This window comes from Notolabrus celidotus, chromosome 4 (genome assembly GCF_009762535.1).
Source record: "Notolabrus celidotus isolate fNotCel1 chromosome 4, fNotCel1.pri, whole genome shotgun sequence".
NCBI lineage: Eukaryota > Metazoa > Chordata > Actinopteri > Labriformes > Labridae > Notolabrus > Notolabrus celidotus.
In genome coordinates this window covers 10,627,066-10,644,696 of record NC_048275.1, presented here as the reverse complement: position 1 = coordinate 10,644,696, position 17,631 = coordinate 10,627,066, and the positions used below count along the sequence as shown (strand labels likewise).

The 17,631-nt window shown below is 41.3% G+C and overlaps 1 protein-coding gene across 4 annotated transcripts in view; it reads right to left on the bottom strand.

The window, feature by feature from the left end:
- LOC117811168 (Kv channel-interacting protein 2-like) overlaps positions 1–17,631 on the bottom strand; it is a 191,725-nt gene that overhangs the window by 131,287 nt on the left and 42,807 nt on the right. For 2 of the 4 annotated variants that reach the window (XM_034681258.1, XM_034681259.1), the window contains exon 1: positions 6,493–6,797. The exons of the other annotated variants lie outside the window; for them this stretch is intronic. In XM_034681258.1, the coding sequence (XP_034537149.1) occupies positions 6,493–6,565 (73 nt within the window). In that variant the 5' untranslated portion in view covers positions 6,566–6,797. Of the gene's footprint in view, positions 1–6,492; positions 6,798–17,631 lie in introns of those variants that run through there. 4 annotated transcript variants of the gene reach the window in all.

Here is a 17,631-nt window from a genome sequence, read left to right as displayed (position 1 = left end):
GTTCAAAGACATTTTACAAAGAAAATCTGACAACAGAAGTTAATCTTGTTAGCAGCAGCTGAAACCGGGAGTTGACCTTGAAAAGATGGATTAGTTTCTCTTCAGCCTTTGTTGATATCAGAAGTCCCGTCCCTTCTTCATTTTGAATGGTTTCTAAGAAGGAGGCATTAAAGAGTGTGGCGGTGTTCCAAAATGTGAACTATTTTCAACTGAGTGCACATGAGCACACCAAACGGCCATCGCTAAGGGCGTTTATCTCCTTAACTCTTTATTGTTTTCACCTGCAGTACACATGAAGTGTTGTGTGAGTTGCTATTGTCTCTACATCTCCTTAGAGGGCTGGACCCAACAAAACAGGCGTAAACATCTAAATCCTTAACATTGTGATTGAATGATTCAATGTTTAATTATTGCACATAAATGCTGGCTGCATATCCGTTCCCAACCTCTGCATTTATATCACAACATATTTAGAAGAAAGAAGAAAATATTGTTGCAGTTTTATTGAAATGGTCAACCGTAGTCTGCATGTGTTTGCATGCATTGGAGGGGGGCTGATTTAGGGACGTTAACAATGAATCGAGTATCGATTTATTGATTGTAAAGAACGTACTGGAACACATTTTTTGTATCTATTTCCTATCACGTGGAACAAACATCATGTAGTCTCATATTACATTCAGCTATCAGGAATGTTTTTTTGCGAGTATGTTTCGATGTGAATCAGCTGACTAAAGGTGTTGTGCACAGCAGAGACACTCAGCTGGGGGGCTTTGTCTGTGTGCCAGGTCTCCAAGAGCGTTTTTTTACTCTGCTGCCAGAATGATTATGACCAGTTTGTGCTCCTGGTTGACACCTGACCACGTACACATGCTTATTTTTCTCAATAAGAACAAGTAGGCAGAAAACTGGACACTGTGAGTCTGAAATATGTTGCTGTTTAGCTCTCTTGTTGCAGTAAATCCACATGTTGTAGCTTGAGCCTTCACTTTACATGAATGCATCCGCAGAGATTCTGAGTCTGCTCCACACATTGATATTCAGTGTGTTAACATTTTGCACACTTCAATATGATCCATGGCTGTTCAATACCGTCAGTTATATACATTGTGTCGTGAAGGAAAATTTGATTTAGGGGGGAACATTTAGCAGTGTTTTTGTCATGGAGAATGTCTACGTTTTTTTTTTAATGATTAATGGATAATTGATCGTTTACATTTCCAAAGATTGATCTCAAGGGTGATTACAAATAATTGTCTAATTGATGCCGGTGAGTGATATTTTGAGCTGCAATGCCCATCCCTCGGGAAGACAATAGGTACTGCAAGCGCATAAAAAAAAGCCTTCAGTAGACACAGGCCCTAATCTGAGGATAAGAACAATAAAAGAACAAACTTAATGTCTCAAAATGTGTATTTGAGTAAATTCATTCAGTAATGAAAGATTTTAAGAAATGATGTAAAGCACAGTGCAAACACAACATAGACATTTGCTGAAGTATCTAAAATGGGATATTTTACACCATCAGTTTGTCCTTAAAACAAGGGTCGATGCACACTATTACATTTAGACAGAACAAAGGGATGATTGGCAGAATGGCTGGGACCCTCTCTGCTGATGTAGACAGTAGATAATATACTGGACTCTGAGCGGGGAAAGGGATCATGACAGGAAGGAGATAATAGCCCAATATGCATATGTAGAAGAGGAACCATTGTGTGAGGGAATGTGCGTGTGTGTGTGTGTGCATGTGTGTGTGTGTGTGTGTAGGTGATCTGATTCCTCTTGAGTGTGGCTTGTGAGGTGGAAGAGGAGATTACTGCACCACGCTTCTATAATTACCTCTCATCTCTCAGCCGCTGCTCCTAAACACAACGGGGAACGCCAGGCGACCACGCACTCCGACACAATCACACTCACACAGACACACACACAGAAACTCACAGAGGGGCGCACTTCAGCACAATGAAGCAGCCAGAGAGAGTTATTTCTAGAGGGTTACATTTCAGTGGAGTTGTGATTGGAGACCACCCACACTACCTTTAAGCAACACAGGTCACGCAGACACGCACTTCTGCTCGCTCGCACACACAAGTTGCTTGTAAGTAAGAAGAATGACTCACCTGTAGCTGCCCTTCCCACACAAAAATCCCACTTAAGAGTCCATTCTCACAAGTCAAGGCCTCACATTATGCTGCATTCTTTTATTTTAGCTAGGATTATGCTGAAGATCACCTGATCTTTATCTGTCATCACACTTACATGCACACAGATTTTACGACAGGCCACTTTGCGGTCAGCTGCTTCGCTATATTAAAGATAGATGTAATAAACAAAGAAGCAGCAATATTTCTTAACGGCTTGAGCTGCATCCCATCTTCATTACACAAACTTTTTGGCAGGAAGCAGCCCTAATAACGATGCAGTAACTATCAGGGCTAAGTATGTTTTCAAGTTGACGGCGTCTTAAAGAGATGAATTAACCACGCGACTCACAGCTTTGAAAAAGTCATTAAGAACCATGCCAGGAGTAAATTGCTCCGCCACACTGAGTGACTTGGCGGCTCTCCCCTCTCTCCCCTTGCTCAACTTTTTCAAACTTTTTAAATCGTAAAAATCTTTTTGGGGACAGTTTGAGACAGAGCAGTATTTAAACAAGCTGGACTAAAAAGAAAGGAGTGAAGGAAAATATAGAAAATGCTGATTCTGAAGGGTATTAGCAGTTTGGATTTACATTACAGGAAGTTTCGTCTCCCTCACCAGAACACATCTACTACTCATGCATAATAGATCTCATTATCAGGTGTGAGTAACGCACTAATCTGCAACTAATTACTGAGAGAGTGGTGGGGTTACAGAGACACTCTGAGGAAAGTCACCAGGAGAAAAGACAGCCAAGCTGCTTGAGTGTGTTGTGTTAGTCTCTCCAAAGCTCTGCAAAGCTCCGTGTTTGTCCAAGCATGACGCTCAGCTCACTGTGTGGGTTCGTCGACATGACTTACAATACCTAAGTCAAAGCCTCATGGAGGTTCAGGAATTCAGAAGAATAAATCTTTTTTTTTTTCCATTTTCCACAATGAACTCTTGAAAAATGAAGCTGCTGGTTCTTAACTCACCCACACACACACACATACCCCCACACACCTACACCCACACACAAACACACTTTTATATCCTTCGGCTTCAGATCCATCAGAATGTGGCATTGAAGTCATGTGACATGGTGTGGAGAGTGGATCAGTTCACTGGGTTGGTGGTCAGGGGCAATTGAAGGGTAAGAAAAAAATGGTCTGTGAACCAGGAGGCTTCGGTTCGACTCCCATCTGAGAAAACAAGTGATGGTGGACGTCTTTTAAGTACTTGATGAAAGTAACGTCATACATGTGAGGTATTTAATATTGGTGCCAAGGCTACAAGGCTATTGGCTTTATGAATGATTTTCCTAGGCATTCATTTGTATTGTCTAAAACCACAGTTGTTAGTACGTGTAAGATGAGATGATTAGAAGTGTGGAAACAGCCCTTTTGTACATTTTCCACTATAAAAATTATTGATGAGTGATACATTTAACCATCAAAATACAGTGCCAGGGGTGCCCCTAGCCTAGCGGTTTAAACATGTGTCCCATAAACAGAGACTAGTCCTTGTTGCAGCGGTCACAGGTTCAACTCCCTGCCTCAACCATTTGCTGCATGTCTTCCCCAGTTCTCTGCTCTCCACATTTCCTGTCTCTCTTCAGCCATCCTATCAAATAATGGTTAAAATGCCCAAAAATGTATTTTAAAAAATGGTTAAGAGACCGGGCCCCTTACACATGGGGTTCCAATTCCGATTCCAATGGTTCTGCTTATCAATTCTGGTTCTTATCGATTCTTGATACAGAGTTTAGAAGAATGAAAAAAATTATGAATTACCCTTATTATAATGCCTCTCTGCCTCCAACCAATCACATCAACCAATCAGCTGCTCTTGGAAACTTCCTAAAACTAGGCTGAAAACCAGGAGTGATCAAACCTTCGCAATAGCTGCCCCTCATGTGAACAAGCTTACACTTCAGATGAGATCTGCCCTCACTCTTGACTGTCTCGAATCATCATTAAAGACCCATCTCTCACACACCATGCCTCTTTCACTTCTGCAATGCCATAACACAAGGTGAAATCATCATACACTGGGACAACAAGATTATGCCCTTGTAGAGTTCAACGTGTAAATACAAGCCAAGTCAACTTTCTTCATACTGCACATTTAAAGTTTAAAGTAAAAAGGTATGACAAGAAAACAATAATACACAATCCATCATATTTATCTAAAAATAGTCAAATCTGTAGGGATAATGTTCTCATCTTGAAACTCCTCACACACTCACACACACAGTGCTGTTCTGCCCTGCCATGTGCATTACTCATTGCAGATGAGATGTTGAAATGGCGGTGCATGCAAGAGCAGGAGCCTAAAGTGTTTCACCAGACAGTGAGGAATAAATTGAACCTTAGGGCAAAGCAATCTCCATCAGCAGATTCTACAGGTGAGAAACAGGACTTTTATAATCATCAGTGTTCTCGTTTCCATTTGAGGTTCCAATTCTATCATTTACTAGCCCTTTGGACGACTTTGGATGTACACAATGTGAGGACTACAAGAAGTGAATGCATCAGTGGTAATGCAATCCCAGCAGCTGTCTCCTGAAGACAGCCATGCTGTATGCAATCTAGTCGTAGATGCCGTCTTTCAACTCCAACTCTGGTCTCATCCCTCAAGTTTTAAGTCTGACTGTAGACCATGAAGGGTCCATGGAAATAGAAGTCCTAGTCTAAAATAAGCCCCAGCTGCACTGCAAGCCCAACAAATTGGCTGTAGCTCGGCTATATGATTGTGATATTGACAAACTGTGACTAATGGGTTCCGAGTTTGAGGTCCAGCTCAGGCTGCAGTGAGTATCATCATGTGAAGAATGACAACACTTGTACCTGTGTTCAAGCCTGATAGGGGTCTTAAAATTCAGCAGAACAAATTATTTTTACATTCAAAGATGGACTGTTGAAAAATTGAAGCTGCTGCTTCTTCACTCACCCACTCACATACCCACACACGCTCTTTCATACCAACACACAAAAATATTCCCAGATAAACCCTGGCAGGAGTTCCCCACATGCCCAGCACACATGGTTTCACTGAGACAATCTTTTCTTAATTTAGGATGCATTAAATTTGTGACAAAGAGCTGCTGCGAACGCGTGGACGAGTGCAAATGAGATTACAGTGTCCCCGTCGAGCCCGAGGCACACAGCTGTCTGGACAGGCACACTTTCCTTCTGCAGGCCTGCAATGTGTTCAGGCATAAAGGAGAGCATTTTATTTAGGCAGCTGGCACTTAACAGGCAAATGGTGCTCACATAAGCAGAGGGAGCTGCGAGCTAGAATGTGACAATAGGAGGCTGTGGTGACAGGAAACACCTCAAGAGAGTGCTGAGCTCACGAAGGAGCAGAGCACAGGTTTGTGCAGGCATGCATGCTGCACCTCAATGAACTGCTTCATTAAATGGCTATACAATTGAAAAGAGTCATCTGAAATGATCTGAGAGAAAGTAATGTCATCTTGTCTTCATGCACACGGAGAAAAAGAGGACACATTAGGCTGAAGTTTTCTAATCAAACCACAAAGCAGACACTCACAACCAAACTGCGCACACATTTAACCCGTTTTACAATCCACATGGCATTCAGACCTGCTCAGGTGTCTGTTGTGTTTTGCAGATAATAACAGCCTGTCAGAAAACTACAGAGACAGACTTCGGCTGACAAAAACTCACCGCAAAACCAGAGGTTTCTGTCGAAGGTGTTGACACTTCAAAGCTGCCCAGCGCCACTATTTGGGCATCAGATCGCAGGTGCCACTTAAACCGAGAGCAGCGCTTTTTCACAAGTCAAGACAGCAACAATGAAGTGGTCTCCCAAAGATGAGCCAGGCCAGCATTATCACACTGTTATCTTAGAATTGTTTACCATTCACTAACATTACGCACGACATTATGCAACCACAGTAACATGCAAGACTTGCATTAAAAGATTCAATACGTGCATATAGTCCACTCAGTGTCATCTTTGACTTGTTGCCTCTTTCTTTAACCCTGCAGGAAAAATCACTCTAAAATGTTCCCCTACTAGAGTGGGCTACAAAAAACTACAGGGATGAAAAGAAACAGGAAATGTTGCTATGGAAGCGAATATTAAAGTCTGAAAACTTGAACAGAAACTTGCGGTGGCACCCTTAAAATAAACTTTGAATGTAGGTTACAGTGAACCAAGTATTTAATCTTTTTCCTTATGGAAAGATAAGATGAATGGCGAACAGGTTGTAGCAATTTGAGACCACCTGAAGTTCCGTGGACAGAGCTTATTTCGGATTATCAGCCCCACGTATTGAACCTTTTAATTGTTCTGAAAGCAAATTTAAAAACATCCAACCGGTGTCACAGCCGGTTTACTCACCCGTCAGCTGGTCATAGGACCCATCCAGCTCTCTGGAGTCCGACAAGCTTTGGTCACGGTTTTTCGCCTTCATTTTCCCCGTGTGCGCCGGAATGTGGAACAGGAGGACACAAGTGAAATGTTGGCGGCTCTCTTTGTGAAAAGAACAGCAGTTTTTTGTTGTTGTTCGCCTTCACGAAGGACTGCTACAAGTAGACCACTGTTAACGAGTCATCATTGGTTCGTGGTGAATTCAAACAGTGAGCCATGTAAGTTATTTCCCGGGTCTCTCTTTTTCTGTGCGCTCTCGGCATCCAGGAGCTGAGTGAGTAAAGCCACGCGCGCTTCTTTGAGGACGCAGCTCTCTCTCTCACATGGTCAGGCACGCGCGTACGCACACACATACTCCCACACAGATATCGTTTTTTAATCTGATGCTTTTGCAGAGCATGTGTATGTATCAATTATGCACTTTGCTTTGTGTTTTTAGTTCAGTGTCAACTGTTGTGTTTCCATATATTGATATTGATTGCATTGACTGAACGGAGGATGTTTTTACCCTTCTTTTCAATTTCAGATTTATGTATTTATTTATTCATTTATTTTTTGATGAAACATTCCTGCAAATAATAAAGGTTGTGTTCATACAATGAAGCTTGATTGAAAGAGCAATTTTCTTCCTTTTTCTATAAAACTCAAAGTCTTTATAATAAGCTATTTGTCTGAGCTTGGATGTTTTTGTTTGGAGACCACAAGTGAGGACAAATTACGAATATGTCAAAGGTGAGTGTCTCAAAGTCAAAGATTCATTCATAAGTTTTCTCCCATTAATGGTTTAACTTAAGTCCAAATGTCAGCATTATCTGAGAACTTTAAAGATTAATTTTGGGTGATATTCTCCTTCCTTCTTTCATCCTGTGCACCCTATTGTAATATTCCAGCAACACAATCTCTGTCTCCATTCATGCCAAACCTCACTCACCCAGTTACCCATCCGCCCTATTCCTCTCTGCCATTAATACCACCCTCACATCCCCTCCTGATGCTCTCCACTGAGTCAGAGCAGTGTTGGCTGCGTACAGAGACATCAGCAGGAGCAACAAGGAGCTCAGTGCTGCTGCTGCTGCCAGGCAGAGGTTCTGACTATATCTGATCTATAAATACTCGCTGGCTGTGGGAAGCCTTGTGTCTTTCGTTGCTTCTTCCTCTCTGTGCTCCCTCTCAGTGTCTTATAGCCTCCTTTTTCCTCACTCTTGTTCACTTACAGAGTGACATTTGGACACAATCTGTCAAGCAATCTGTCTTTGATGCCATACTGTTCCAAAGGTTTGTTTCAATAACACTTTATTTCTTTCTATCCATCCATTTGCTTATCACGAGCAGTTGTGGTGTTTGTTAGTTTGTTGTGCATTTAAGATACACTTAATTTACATGACCATGCCCTCTGCCTGCTGCTGAATGAAAGGTGTAAACAAAAGCTGCATTTTTCATTCTAAAGATGGATAACTTTTAGTTCATTCTGCATCCTCTTATAAGTTTAAAAGGTTCCTTCAGCCAGTTGTTGCGTTATCACTGAGACAGTGTAGACACAGTTTATAGTGGAGTTTAAATAACACACACATGGCATTTTAAGCTGATTTAGAATTGTCACTGTCAGAGCTGCAAAACTATTTTTACTTACTAACCTGCAATTCATTTTTAAGACCTCGTCCATTTTATTTGAAGCACTCTGCACTTATAAAACCTCAGTTTAATGGTGTATAACAGTGAAATTTAGAGCCTCATACTTTCTCAGGATATTTGATAAGTGTAAAAAAGAAAGGCAATGCATAAAGCTGGTTATATTCTTGCCGGTCTGCTGTTTTCTAAAATGCTGCAAGAACTGAAACACAAAGAACATTCAGTGAGGTGAGGGCACCCCAAAAGTACTACCCTCAATACAGGAACTTTTAGGAGTAGCATCAAAGTTCCTGGCGAATTTATTAGACCCTCCTCCCTGCAGTGAAGATGCAATGAGTTCCTTCCAAAGTTCCTAGTATCTTGGGGCAGTTCCTGCTGTGGAAACCCATTGAAAAGGCACGCTGGATGGTTGATCCCCCTCCACTCACAAATCTGCCCTGCCTCCAACCTGAACTTGCAGTCTGTATGAGACACGTGTCTCTAAAAGGTTGGGCACAAGACCCTGACTTCAGATGGGGCTGCAGTAAATGACATATGTCACAGAAATTATCATCCAAGCATGCATCTGTGTCATATAGTAGTTCTGTAATGCCTACATGCAAATGCACACTGCATGTAGTCCCTGACCTGCCTACATCATGTGAGCATTCAGCACAGAGTGACAGTGATGAAGTTCATTCAGGGGATAGTGCATGTTGGGTTTGGTGTCTGTAACATATGATTCATTCTGATCATCCAACTTGTTATTTTTTTCTTTAAATAACTGATATAAGGCTGCTGTTGACAGGCTGCTGGTTACAGGCTGCTGTTGACTGGCTGATGTTGACAGGCTGCTGGTGACAGGCTGCTGTTGACAGGCTGCTGTTGTAAGTTGGTAGTTTCTACTTCTCCAACACAGAGCAGAGGGCAGCAGTGAGGGTCATGGTCATTACAGCGGCTGCAGTTTGCTTCAAATTAAATGCTCCTAGGATCATAAGGCAGGCTTTGAACCTAAACTTTTGAGCTCTCTTTTTCGTTCATCCAAAAAGTCATTCTGTATCTTTGATGTGTTTCACCAAGTGTGAGACCGTCTACAATGTCTGTGCCTCTCTCCCTTGCTTTTACTATTCATTTGGTGAAAATTACCTCAACACAGTCTCCAGACATGAAATAAATGTTATCTTAAATGAACTGAATAAAAGCTCAAAACTGATTCTGCAAACTCCTGCAGCATGAAATAAAAAAAACAAAATATTTCTTTGTATCTAGCTTCATTCAAAGACGGGATGAGATGCTGATATTTGTCACTTTTTACCCGCAGTAACTGATGTGTGATGAAGCTGCCACAGCTAAGGAAGAAGAATGAATCACTCCTGAGTCACTCATCTGTTTAAGAGCATTTTGTAAATATACATCACATTTAGAATTTGCTTACTTTTGTGTGTTTGCCTTTCTGAACAGCAAAACATATGGCTGTGACTTTCTGTAACGCTCCTCCTGAGTGAAAACTGCTGTGTATGCATGACAAGATTTACAACAATGTCACGCAAGAGAGAAAACAATTTAAACAGGTAAAAAAATACAGTATATAAAATACAAGATGCAAAACAATCAGCTAGAACATATTCTGTACGATTCTTCAAGGATTTGAAAATGCCATGGGGTACCAAAGTGTTCATCTTTAAAGTGCTTTGCAAAGAATTCCAGGAGGATGGTACATAAAAACTAAAACCTGATCTCCCTAGCTCTGTACAAGCTCCATGAACTTGAAGTAAGAGACAGTCATCGACCCGTGTTTGATACAGTCCAGATGACAAAGCTAAGAGAGCTGAGATGTACACAAGCAATTTTCCTTTAAGAGCCTTAAAGGTAAACACACATAAATACCTCTTACGTCTCTCAGCCGGAGAGGACCACCCTACATTTCTATACAAGGTGCAACGATGAGTGTTGTAAGATCACCAGTAATAAACCTGGTAGCAGAGTGGTAAACAGCATCTAAAGGTTTCAGTGCTAATGCAGATGCATGCATGTAAATCACGTCTCTGTAATCCTGATGACTTCAGCTTGAGTACATGAGGCCAGTTCTGTTTGTTCAAATTAATGAATATTGTCCAGTTTTGCCCAACACACAACAACAACAACAACAAACCAGTCTTTGTTTTCCTTTATTAATGAAACTTTGGTGGAAAAGGTTGTTAACCACACAGAGGCAGATCCAGATTTCATGGGACAAGGTTCTAGTTCAACAACAAACTAATTAGTCAGGGCGCCCTAAATGTTTCTGAGACTTAATGAAGTGAACACTAAAGAAGCCAGGAGACTAGATGAGTCCTTTGGTAGCAATAAAATGTAAGTTTCAATCTTTGCTTTACAATTTTGGGGCTGCAACTAACACCTGTTTTACAAATGGGCTAGACTTTTTTAAGTTACATCCTGAATACAAAGCTATTTAATTAAATTCCTGTGAAGAAATCTCTGGTTGTGTCAACTTTATTAACATCGAAGTACAAATCAGGAGGATTTATTTTCTGCTGATCTTGTCCTGCATACGTGAAAGTAACATTTTCAGACAAAAAAAAATGTCATCCTTCTTTATTTTTAGCATTTAACATGCAACTCACAATGAATTTTTGGTAAGGAAACATTAAAAACAGGCTGTCTGCAGCATGCTGTTAATCTCCTCGTCTGACACCTACCAGTTGGCAGAGGTTACAGGCGTTTAAATTAAGCAAAAATCAATCTCCTCTCTGGTGCTTTCATTTGCTTTTGCATGTTTGAAAGAGGTAGCAGTGTTAACATTAATATGTCACCTGCTAAAAAGTTCTCACATGAGCTCTTAAGGCTCAGACATTTGTGTCTGTGCACTCTTTACATAACCTGAAAATGATTCTGTTACTACTTTAAAGTGTGCTTACTGCTGCAAACTATCTTTTCCAACTATTGACATCACTAACAGCCGATGAAAATTGCTGTAGGGGGATGATGTGTGTGTGTGTGGGGTGGGGACTCTCATCTGTGACCACATCCCGATATCTAGTTACTGCATGGTCTCTTCAGCGTACAGACTAATGACATTGGTTAATCTGTGATCATTTGCATCTTGATTGTAAAGATTTACCCAAAAGCATCAAAACACTGATGGCAGAGGTGAGTTAAGGTCATGAGGACTTGGATGTCCCCCCTGCTAAGCCTCATTTAAACCCTGTATGTATTCACTAAACAGAGCGAGGCCCACAATAACCAGAGGACGTGCCGTTTCTGCCTTCTAATACCAACAAAATATTTCACAGATACGGACAATTGGATAATGATTGGATTTCGGTGTGTGGTAAATGAACAGAGACAAGAAGAGGTGGATTCTTAATGAAGGCGAGGAGGAGTGAAACAATGACGGATAGGGGGAGAGGGGAGATCGATTCTTGGTGAGTTAGAGGGGATTTAGTGACTCAGGGCCAAAATAAAGAGAATCTGCGAGTCATTGTTGAGGAGGCTGTGTCTGAAGATGTGTTTAGTGGTGAGGTCGGGACTTTAAAGACAAATCTAGACGTGGACGTGAACACTTTGTTGGTATGCAGTGACCCTGAGACAACCTTGTTGTATCCTACAACAGAGCGGCAGATACTGGGCGCGATGCCAGCCGGGTATGAGGTCAGCTCTTGTTTGGTTAGAGACATGTTGTTTGCATCCATATTTTTAACACCGGAATACATTAAGGACACTAGAAGGGTCTTATCATGCGGCTGATTGGACAGAACTTCCCACAGCTAGCCTACATTATAAACAATAAAGTATTTACAGATTTTATATGTACTCAAGCAGATTACTCCTATGCTACTGCTGAGATCGACGCCGAAAAAATGACAGTGGCGGCCACTTAGGTAGCATGTAAGGCAACTTAATCAAGCCTGACGAGACAATGGCGAGTATATGGCGATCTTGCTGCCAACTCTCACATCAACCCGGCCTCTACGCTGCCCCCTGCTGTTAATCCGACAGCATCCAAAATGCATTTATGTTTAGGATGTGCACAGTGGATGCACCAAACCAATGCTGGGGCCACGTGGCAGCCATCATGCATTAAATATGAATAGTTAACAGCATGTAAAGCTTCGGCCTTACAGTGAAATTGAGACTCACATGAATCAGTTGATATGGCATGATGCCAGGGGATTGAATGATCCAAAGAAATGATGCTGTTGATTTTGCAGACATAGCTGGAGGGGGAAATTTCAAGCTGTGTTTGATGTAAACACACAATCACTACTAAAGTTGTTAATTATGCTGTAAACAATACAATGTGTGGCAAAGGAAGTGTTGGCTGAAGTCAAGTCAAATCAACTTTATTTCTATAGCACATTTAAAAACAACCAGTGTTGGCCAAAGTGCTTTACAGGGTAAAAAGTAAAAAAGTACAAAGTACATGAAGACAACAATAAACAACAACATAACAGGATATACTGTCCTCGTCACAAGGAGAAGGCCAAAGAGAAGAGATGGGTCTTCAACAAAGATTTAAAACATTCAACAGTGGGGGCCAATCTTAACTGGAGTGGCAAGCCATTCCAGAGCTTGGGGGCCGCTGCTGCAAAGGCTCGGTCTCCCCAGGTTTTAAAGGGACTTTTAGGCACATCCAGGAGCAGCTGGTTTGTTGACCTCAATGCTCGAGCTGGGTTGTGAAAATGGAGAAGATCAGCCAAGTAGGATGGTGCCAATCCATTTAGGGCCTGGTACATTAATAGTTAATCGTTAACAGCTGGTTACCAGAAATACCAAGAAGTTAGCCATCAGTCCCATAGGCATATTCCCCTTATACAGGGCATAAAATTAACTTTTTACCTCATCTGCCATTGGCTAGTGACCTCCAAAAATGTACCGGCCAAAAACATTTATCACTGGCCAAATACAAAAAATCCTGCTTTATTTGTTTTAAAATAATAACCATACCTTTTTATAATGAAAACTTAAAGAAAACAGTTATGTACAGATACAATTAGATTATTGCTATTTTATTAGGTTATACTTCATTTCAAGGTGACTGCTGCATCATCATGTACAAGAAATATTCAAAAGCGCAACCTTTACATTGACTGAGTGAGCCAAATGTCTGTCTCACAGCTTTAACAGGGGCGTTCCGTTTAATCCGCAGGAACAGGGAAAAGTATAAAAAACCATCAACTGGGGTTGAGTCTAAATGCTATTAACTCCAATTAGCCGTCTGTTCCTCTTCTTGATCGTCTCCTGCCTCTTTCTTTATCCTTTTTGTTTGTGGTGGCTTCACGCCGGGAATGTGTCGCCACATCTTCCTCGAATCGCTCTTCTCGCCGTTCTTCTTCAAGCAAAGGGAATGAATAGAACTCCAGTAGCTGACGTCACACCGTTCCTGATGTACCAAATCACAACACAAGTACAGTGCGCCGCGAGGGTCAAAATAGCCTGACAGTTGGCAGAAATGGCCGAAAGTATGAAAACGAAACCTCACATGCAATACAAAATTTTCCATCGGCCACTGGCGGGTGTGTGTTTTTGTTTTACACGCCAAACACATTTTTTACCCGCCTTTGGCGCTTGGCGGGTGTTAATTTTACGCTCTGCCCTCATTAGACAATAGCTGATGGGCTGAGTTTGACACAAAAGTTACTACGTTTGTTTGTTTGTTTTGCTTTTATTTTATTCTTTTTTTTTTTTTTTTTTTAACAAGTCCAACATTTTGATTACAAGAAAAAAATGGCAGAAATGTTGTCCCTGGATACTGATACTTGCAATTTACAGTCAGCTTCTCTGATTTCATACCCCAAAATATAAACAGTCAGTGTGAATGAAACATCGAAGTCTTAAATTAAAAGTTGAATTAGCCGATTAATCCCAAGGTACCCACCAATCTCCTGCACCTTGTAACCAAATCATTCACACCCGCTTTAAAGCTCAAACAGACGCTCAGACATACAAGGTATGATGTTGGTGTCTGCAAGAGATTGATAAAAACTCAGAGTTGAAGACATCCGGGAGGAGAATAAAAGAGGGATAAAGCAGAAAGAGGAAATCTCATCAAACTATTGAGATGCACTGTCTGGCTCTGCAACCCCAAGGTGAGTCCCCTGTCCTTGGCAACTCTCTCATGAGCCAAACTGCACTGTGAATATTAATAGCACAAAACCCAGGGATTCCCAAACCCAGGTGTGTATGCGTAAATCAAAGCCATAGTGGTGCCAACTTGGATCAAATCAAAGGGTCAAAAACAACATCGTATTATCGAAACAATGCATCAAAGCGTCCTGCGTTTTCTCAAACAGTATGTTCAATATTTGCAGACTCTGTTGGGATGACAGGAAGGTAAAGTTTCTCTGCCAGGACAATTTGTCTCCTCAGCAGAAAGATGGGATAAGAGGGATTATCTCTGAAAGCCCCTGTCTCTGAATGTGTTTTTATGCCTCAAGCTTTAAAAAATAAAAATAAAACCTTCCTTGTTAAGTCTTGTTAAAACACACTCAAACGTCTAAATGACACCTCCTTTCATTATTCACTCGGGCCCCCTGACCTTCAGCTCAGAGCTGTCGGCTGGGCCTCAGTCACACAGCCGATACTGACTGAGTCTCATTGGACATCATCAATCAGTCCCTCAGACACTTTAACACACACTCACACACACTTGTCTATTAACAATACACAAATAGAATGCCAAAAGAAGACATAGTGTTTGCTTTTGTTGATCCTTACAAACATTTTAAAGATGCACAGAGCCTGTAGCACCTTTAACTCTATCATTGCTAATGTACAAAAGTATTAAACTCAAGGTTATTTACCTTTGCTGTGTATCTGTTATTGTGTTTTCTTTTCTTATTTGGGTTTTATAAAAGGTAAACAAGCAGCAAAACCACAATAGAGGCACCACACCTTTATATTTGAGATCCAAAAATCCAACTTGTTTTCATGACCCTTTTTTTAAAAATGAAAACGAAAAAAAATGTAATACTTTTGAAGTGGACTTTGCCCTGGGGATTATTTCAAAAATAAATGTAATCCCACTAAAAGACTGTGCTTCATTTTGGTATCTGACAAAGACAGGCAAATCATTACTGCACAGTCCTTAATATGCAATATGCAGAGACTTAGCATTTAAAATCCACTTACATTCTTTGTCTTAGCGTCAGTCTAATAGGTTTTGTGTTTTCAAGCCTCTCTGAGCAGAAGAAGTGACAATCTTTCTCAAGTCAGGACACAAGGGAAAACAAAATGCATTCTCTTTTCTATTCATCAAAAACAAATTATTATCCTGACCAGATGTTGGCAAAATAACAGATCTTAGTCCAGCCCACTGAGACAATTTACTCCTGTGTTTCACGGAATTTCAATCACAAAACTCACAGTTACTAAACCGTATACTGTACATGTGAGCAAGTGAACTGACTGCATTGTAAGTATGAGTTCAAGTGAACCCGTCATTATGTGACCATAACACATCAGAACTACACCAAACTACACTGTTATGGCCAAATTCCACCAGATCCGTGTCCGGTCCGTCTCCGATCTGTCACGGCACCACATCCAATTAGGTTTCTGTTCTAGTCAATGTGTTAACTCCCACTGAATCTGCTCCGTTGCATTCCGGCTGCATCTCTGATCCGGCAGGTCGGAATGCAACGGATCCGATACTCAAGACTTCTATTTTTGCCGGATGCCTGAGCACGACGCATCAATCTCAACAGAGCAGATTGGGCGAGACAGGAAGTCAGGCTACAAAACAAAATTTAAAAATCTGGTCAGTTTTCAGAATAAAACCCTTATCTTTAGATCGTTTTTAATTTAACTACAACAACCAAGTGTCATTTTGAGTGGAGCCAGGTCTGGAGTCATCAGGTCAGAGGTTTTCAGAGGCCGGTGAAGACAACATGGATGAGGAGAGGAGGATAATCCTTGATTCAGTGATTACTGCAGGAAAACCCCGGTTACATGACTCCAGCTGTCCGGCGGTCCTGCTCTGTGCTGTGTTGCGAAAAAACGCAACCAGTGGGTGTTGACGGACGAGAGAGCTCGGAGCTGGACCGCAGCAGATTGGAGACAGACCGGACACAGATCTGGTGTAAGTCCTGTGTCAGTCTTGTCCACTAACAACACTTTTGCACCGACCAGAACCTCAATTCCAGAACTCTTCTCACCAGTGCTTACTGTGCTAGGTTACTAAAGTTGTCCCACAGCATTTGTGCTTCCTTGATAGTGATCATTAAGTCTGTTTTAAGTGTTCAGTATTCTTCATATTTGGTTTAATTCCATTGATTTTTACAAAGAACAAACAGTTAATAGATATTGTGTGGTAGCATTAGTAGCAGCTTTAGGCCTGTTAATAGTACCACTAAATAAAAGTGTGGTTAGTTTCCTCTGTACGGTCCTTCACCATTGTTGTTGATGGAGTTAATATAAGAGGTCCCACCCCTTCTTGATTTTGATTGGTCAGTGCTAGAAAAGTGTCATTGATTAGCCCAGCAGTGCTCTAAAATTGGATCTATTTGCAACTGAGAGCGCTGTAAGTGCAGTCACAATACCAGCTGGCAGTCAGAGCTAAAATTGCTGGCCTTAAATTCATACATTTTATTATTTTCATATAATATAATACTATATACTTTAAGTCATAATTACAAGTAAATATTTTAAAGATATTCACAGTAAACTATTATATCAGGTAATGTTGTAAAAAAAACACTTTATATTAACAAAATTCAAGCTGTATTTGAATAGACAGTATGTGTCATGTGATTAATAATGATTACAGAATGTTGTACTGTAAATGTTTGGGGGTCTTCTATACAATCTGTGTTTAAAGACTAATAAACTTTATTCACAATTCTCATAACGACAGCTGCAGGCCACACACTATGATCTGAACATTTAAAGATTCATAGTTCCTCCTTGTCTCTCGCTCCTTTTAACCTTTTTACTATTTATTCCTTTCTCAACTGCTCTCAGTTTATTCTGTTTTCATCCAACTGGCTGCAGCTTTAATCCAAACTGACTGTCCTCTCCCCGCTCTGCACTCTGTCCCTGTTGTAGTCTGATTCTTTCATCTCTCTATCTGCTTGATCTTGAGGCCCCCCCATCCCCTTCTCTAAGCCGGAGATATGTGCTGACGCCATTCAGGACAGGACGGCTGTGACCTTCAGAAAAACACAAACGGATCCTCTCTCCTCGTCTGTCAGATTTGTTATGTTTCCTATAATCGCCATTGACTGTAATTGATTTTATTGTGTTTCCAGCATTGTCTTGGGAAAAGGAGGATAGTGTAACCTCTGACCCCCAGGTATGTCTGCTGTCCCAGAGAGCGTTTAAAACTCTGTGATAGCTTCTGACAGATGTCAGCCGGGTCGCTGCTGCAGACGTCCCCCTTTGCCTGAGGGATGACACCCTCAGAGACAGAGCGGCACACAGGCGGGCGGTCATGCCGTAACTTGATTGTCATGTGGGCAGTGAGTTTGTGACATTGTGGGCGTCTTTCTGCCTCTCTCTAAT